The sequence below is a fragment of the Ooceraea biroi genome, chromosome 3, assembly GCF_003672135.1.
Source record: "Ooceraea biroi isolate clonal line C1 chromosome 3, Obir_v5.4, whole genome shotgun sequence".
Classification (NCBI taxonomy): domain Eukaryota; kingdom Metazoa; phylum Arthropoda; class Insecta; order Hymenoptera; family Formicidae; genus Ooceraea; species Ooceraea biroi.
Genome location: NC_039508.1, coordinates 7,189,665 through 7,195,664, shown reverse-complemented (window position 1 = coordinate 7,195,664; position 6,000 = coordinate 7,189,665). Strand labels below are relative to the sequence as shown.

General features: G+C 39.8%; 1 protein-coding gene and 1 long non-coding RNA gene across 2 annotated transcripts in view; one reads left to right on the top strand and one right to left on the bottom strand.

Annotated features, from left to right (window-relative positions):
* Positions 1–554: 554 nt before the first annotated feature.
* On the bottom strand, positions 555–4,378 carry LOC105278075. Its single transcript, XM_011336895.3, has 5 exons — positions 4,115–4,378; positions 3,091–3,214; positions 2,311–2,461; positions 1,639–1,855; positions 555–961 (listed from the first exon to the last, which is right to left on the bottom strand). The coding sequence occupies exons 1-5, from the start codon at positions 4,357–4,359 to the stop codon at positions 835–837; spliced, it is 864 nt and encodes a 287-aa protein (XP_011335197.1). The 5' UTR covers positions 4,360–4,378; the 3' UTR covers positions 555–834.
* Positions 4,379–4,554: 176 nt separating this feature from the next.
* Positions 4,555–6,000, top strand: part of LOC105278077 — an 83,510-nt gene continuing 82,064 nt past the window's right edge. Inside the window, exons 1-2 of the long non-coding RNA XR_003406370.1 lie at positions 4,555–4,639; positions 5,423–5,483. This is a non-coding gene — a long non-coding RNA (uncharacterized LOC105278077). The remainder of the gene's footprint in view (positions 4,640–5,422; positions 5,484–6,000) is intronic.

Sequence of the window (6,000 nt, the reverse complement as noted above, 5' to 3'; positions counted from 1 at the left end):
CCTTGCACATTACGTCTGACCCTCCATCGGTCGTACATGTCGTGTAAAAGATATATATGGCTGGATTTATATCTTAACTGAATTTTGTACAATCCAGTAGAATCGAATATAAGGAACGCGTTGAAAATTTAGATTAATATTGTTAACTACGACTTCTTTCATAATCAACAAAACAAATTATATAGATATAATTCTTAGTTACTCTTATTAGATTTGTAATATATTTTTATACATATTTTAATTTAATTTAATATGAAATTTCATATAAAAATATTATCTATTTAAAAGAAGATTTTTAAATTCTATCTTACTATAAAAAAGCGATATAATTTTTCTTTTCCGGAATAATATTGGTAATAATATTATTCTCTTCTGATACATATTAAATTATTACATTTTCCACAGATCAAATAATCGACCATTCTATAATATTTACATTAAAAGATAACTGTCTTCAAATCGTTTTTCGATTAAATTACCTCAACATCAAAAATGTTCATTTGGTTATCTGATTGTTCTGAGAAATATAATGTTCCTATATTTTCCTATATTTCGCTCCTTATGTATTATCTTAAAAATATATGTCTGACCTCGTTTTCTTAAAAGTTGAGGCTGGTGGAGGGCTAGAGACGTGCTGATATTGCTAGGAACGGGACCTGGAAGTGTCACTGTCCGAATTTCGATCGAGGTAGCCTGCGTTAGCATCGTCGTCGTCGTTATCGTCGGGTCGTAGCGTCCTCCTCGCGGTGGCGTCCTCCCTCGATTCGCCGCTGCTATCGATCGCGGTGACGGTGGTGGCGGCCGAAGAATTCGGGGTGCTGGCTGGGGGACGTGTCAGTTTCTTTGCGGTTTTATTACACGGCTCGCCGGAGGTGGCAATTTGTTGAAGCCCGCGTTGTCAAAGACCGGAAGTAGGTCCCTCACTCTTTGTCCTGTGCCGATCGACGCTAGCTCGATCCATCTGCAATAGCGAAACACGTGAAAGAGGTACTCCCCTCTTCATCTTTTTCTCCTGCAGTGATCCGTTTCCCCCTAATGCTCGCTTTTGTATTTTATTGGCAATGTTCCATTAAAGATATTACGGCAAAGTAGAAAGTGAACGGATCGTGTAATGGCGCCGTCATTTTTCTAGGTTGCAGTTTAAAGCAAAATAATAATTATTTTGCTCTCCCGAGTACTAGATTTAAAAATAACGAAGATAGATTTCTATGTTTTCTATTCTATGATTTCTATTGCGAAATTATAGCGAATCACGCGCTGAAACGGATAATGCGATTCAGGCAAACGGAGCACACAGATCGATTACATTTAACAGGTCACGCATTTCATATAGAAAACCCTTCCGTACGAGGTCACTTGTAACGCATTCGATCGCATTGTACGAGCGAATTAATAACGGTCGTGTATAATTTAGAAGTAACGGACGTTTAAACAACCGCCATTATACGGAATTGTCGGGGGCGCGGTCCCGACGCAACGATAGTTAATAAATGTCAGGTAATAAATATTGGCCTAAGCGATATCGGGCTGCCACGCGTAATTTTTAACACGGCCACGAATTTGTCGTTCGATGAATCACGCGCGCGACGCGCGAGCCACTCCACGCGCCGAGCATGCACGAACGAATTCACTTCCCACCTGTTGTTTTTGTATTTGGCGAGGGGTTGAGCGGCTGGATGGGGCGTTTCGGTGGGGAAATATGTGGCCCCATAAAAATCCAAACCACGGCTCAGCAGCATCGAGGTCTCCTCCACGCTGGCCAGGGTAACCCTTATAACGGGTGGCCCCGTATAAATCGTCGCCGGCTCGTTCAGACTCTGCGCGTCGCTCTTTAGCTTGTCATTGATGGCCTTCACTGATTTATTTAACATACGATTTTATTGCGCGAAGGCAGCTTCATGTGTCATGCTAACTAATAGCGTTTTTGAATATGCGCATGCGAATTGTCGCGAATTTATGTCGAATACATTGTTAACTGCAGAATTTATTGTTGACGTTGCATGAAATACAAAGAAATATAATTGTTTGCAAGAATGATTTATGCCGCGCTGTGACCAAAAGTGCTTTTTGATAATAAATACCCATTGATAATAAATACTTTTCAAGCATAAATTTCTTATTGAAATTGAGTCACTTAAATAGCGCGAAAAATATTTTATATAAACAGATTTTTGATATTTTAAAGGAGGAGAAGTGAAAGGAAAGCAGTCAGTCACGTTACGCGACATGTATAGGAGTTGAAGCTTTTCCCGGGAAAAATTGATGGCATGAGAAACATGGAGAAAAAGCATTTGCATTTTCGTGACTCACAAACAGTTCCCGTATTCAGGGGTAGCCTGGTTACTTCGACGATAGATCGATATTTGTAGAGAGCGTGCCTAATATCGTCCTCCGGGAGCTCCTCGGGCACATCTAGAACGTAGACGGTGAAGATCTTCGCTGGTCTACACGGTATAGCAACCTATATATTATGAATTACATAATGTGTCACTTATCAAATTTATTCGGAAAAAATCTTACCTCCATAAAGATAAGAAAACGATAAAATTAAATTTGAGAAAATCGATGCAAATCAGTGAAATCAAAACTATTGACATTTCTGATGATACGTATAACTTCTAGCATCAAGTTAGTGTGTAACATTATAGAGCATAATATCGCAACAATCAAACTCAGGATGCATACAAATAAATATGGGAACAAGTTGCACACGCAAATTAATATCAAGATATTCTCGTTGTCTTTCGTGTGAGCATCCTTTGTAAAGCATCCTTTGAATCTTGTTGCATATCTGCAACATGTGTTCACGCCACGAAAGCGCGGAATCCATGCAGATCCCGAGATTAGTTGCAGAAGCACTATAAGGTATTTCTCTATGTCAGGTACTTTAACTTCAGATGGTTGTCGAGTAAGCGCATATTCAACGTAATGCAACGCCTAGATGTAAAGACTAAGAGTAGTAACGTGTTAAATTGTTTGTAACTCAAAATTATTTGATCATTTACTGTTTGTGGTTAAGATATTTCTCCGTACACACACAGTTCACAGTACTTCAGAGATAATCAAATGGAAATTTTCTGGTACATTTACCTTCTTGTAAAAGCGAGCACCCGTCACTTTATGGAAACCTTTTTTGTATACTGCCTGAAAATCCTCGATGTTGCTGAATTTGAAGAGGATGCCGGTGGCGGTTTTCGTCAAAGAAAATGCACCCCTATATCATATATGATATGAGAATATTATTTTCATTAAAATTCACATAAAAATTCAAAAAAATATAGAAAGAAAAAATATACATATGCGGAAATAAAACTTGATGCCAAAAGATATTAAAATTTCTCATATTTATATGGATGATGGAATAATTCTGCGGTTAACAGCGTATACTTTAATGTTATTTGCAAATGAATTTCTGCCATGCACGCGACTTCGCTGTCAATGTGTAAAAAATTTCGCACGGTATATCGGACGCAACTGGTTTAATGGATTTGTTGTCCGACCTGTTACTGCCTTTACTACTTCGCACGACGCGCCAGCTGACTTAACTACTTTTAGATCCGATTCGGGCACGAAGCACTTTAGGATCTCTTGCGGGTTAAGCTAAGTGAAGGTTGAAGTAATCTAGACAATACAATCAATGCGTGAGTACCACGAAAATAAAATGATTGCAATCTCGATTCAGTAAAATCGATTTTCGAAGGATTAAAAGACAAAGTCTTATCCTTCGCCAGATTATTCATTCGAAAAAAAGATGAGAAAAGACAAATAGTCGTCATAGTCGAAGAAAATCACACCTGTTTACTGCATTTTGAATAACTGATTTGTATAATCAGTATCGACGATTAAAATATATATCTTTAAATCTTACATCATAAACACGTGTATCTTTCCGCAACGATGATGGTATGAATTTGTCTCGAGTAAAATCGGACACAACCACAAGATGAGCGCAAGAAGCAACTAGAAAAAGAAGCGTCGGCGATCGACGACACTTCGAGCTCGTTCATCATAGTTATCGGGGGATACGGCGCCCGGTTCAACGTCTCTCTCGTCGAACGGCCGGGAAGAAATCCTCGTTCCGAGCGACGAGCTGACCCGCCGAAGTGGTTCTCACCGGAAGTTCATCTTCTCGCAGATGGTCGCTGCCTTCTCCATGCTCAGCTCGTGGCTAGGGGTGAGCAGGAAAGCGCCCTTGGTGAGGAAGTCGTTCTCGCTGACCTCCGAGTCGGTATCGCCGTGATCCTGCCAGTCAGCGGAGCCGCGACGACCCTCCTGATTCAGGCGCAACATCGAGCTGCTCTTGGACGTTGACATGTCTTTCTCGCACTGCGCACTGCCGCCCTGTTCTGACTGCGACATCTTTTATAGCGTTGCCAGCGAACCGAGAACCGGGTGATCTCACGTGTGCTACTCGAGAGGGAACGGCTCTCCGAACGACTATACCTACGTAACGCGTTACGCGAGATCGATCACTTGAGAGGAAGACGTCAGCGCGAGACCGGACATACGTCGTGCCGCACTGCTCCGGATCCCGTTCCGCTACGATCCTTTTATATGCGACTGGATTGCTGCGATAGATGGACGGATGGATGGGCGAGCTAAGTTGACGACGTAGTCAGAAGATTGTGCCCGGCAAAAAGTGAGCACGGCCCGATAATGCGACCAGTTAACTCCTAGATTGTTATTGATGTACTTGAAAAACAATTGATTGTAAAGCTTCAATCGTTAGCTCAATTGTTAGCTCAAATAACTAATGTGATAGGTCTTGATATTTTGACATGAATTATTGTTCATGTTGACGATGTTAATTAGTGTAACTTGTTAATTAGTTGTTAATTAGTGTGCTTGATATTGTCGAAAATATATGTGCTACTTTTGATGTACCTGTAAATGTCAGCCACATTTGCTTGTGATCTTTCGGTGCAGCTTTTCTATTCGATATATACAAAGACGCTTTGTGTCAGGTGACGACAAAGCGCGCTAGAGACATTCTTTTCCGACCTAGTTATATTTTTTGAAGCGTCGCTTCCCGCGGATAGAAAAGATGGGAATGTTTTTTATAGAGGATGGTGCATCAGCTTTGCACAATTTTGACCTACTTAAGTGAAACGTAGCAGGTTGAAATCTAATAATTATTGAATTATTACAGTTTTATATATATTGTGAATAAATGTATAATATAATATATTATAACATGACAACACGAAATATGAATTTACATTAACAGAAACGAGAGCTTAAACTTTTTGCTCAAGAAACACTCTAATGCATACACGTTTCATACAATTTAATTAACATGGTTTTATCATGAGAGAAAACGAACAACATGAACATGTAAATACAGAGAGAAGGAAGAAGAGAAATCAAAAAATAAAGAAATGAAAATTTTTACTAATTATTTTATTATTATATCTGTTGACAGGTCTTACAAACATTATAGCTGATCGGAACTAGATCAACATTCATCAATAAATAAGAGAAGGGTGAGTTTAGTATAATAAATTATTATACACATATTTGATAATATGTGGAAGTACAATATATTACATTATATTGAGAGAATATTTCATAAACCATTCGCTCGCGCGCGAAAACAATATTACATATACAATGTATATAAATTTCAACGTATAATGCAAATGCATGCAATCGCAAATACATCGTTAAAAGCACATTTCAACTCTTCTGCACGCACATGTCTTACAGAAATTCCTTCATCTTCGATAAGTCAGCAAATCATGCATCTCCCTAACGTGCTGACAACGGCGGACAATCGTGTTGCGACCGTTTGTCGTGTTTAGGATCTCAAAGGGCATCAATTTGCGGATCACCGCTTCATTTTCTCACGCTCGTCAGGTCCTTCAAACGTATGCATTAACAGGGCAATTGGTAGTACGATCCATCCGGTGTTATCAAAACCGGCAATCCTGGAGCACCAAATCTCGGGCAGATCTCCTAGCAGTAGTCGCTCGTGTCGGATGGCGTGTCGACACGCCAGTC

Bases quoted from the DNA above. Each gene is read 5' to 3' on its own strand.
- LOC105278075 (XM_011336895.3), bottom strand. From the start codon at position 4,359: ATGTCGCAGTCAGAACAGGGCGGCAGTGCGCAGTGCGAGAAAGACATG. The intron at 2,462-3,090 runs GTAAATGTACCA...CATAATATATAG, and splicing joins GTGCTCGCTTTTACAAGAAG to GTTGCTATACCGTGTAGACC. The intron at 1,856-2,310 runs GTGAGTCACGAA...TAAATAAATCAG, and splicing joins CCTGAATACGGGAACTGTTT to TGAAGGCCATCAATGACAAG.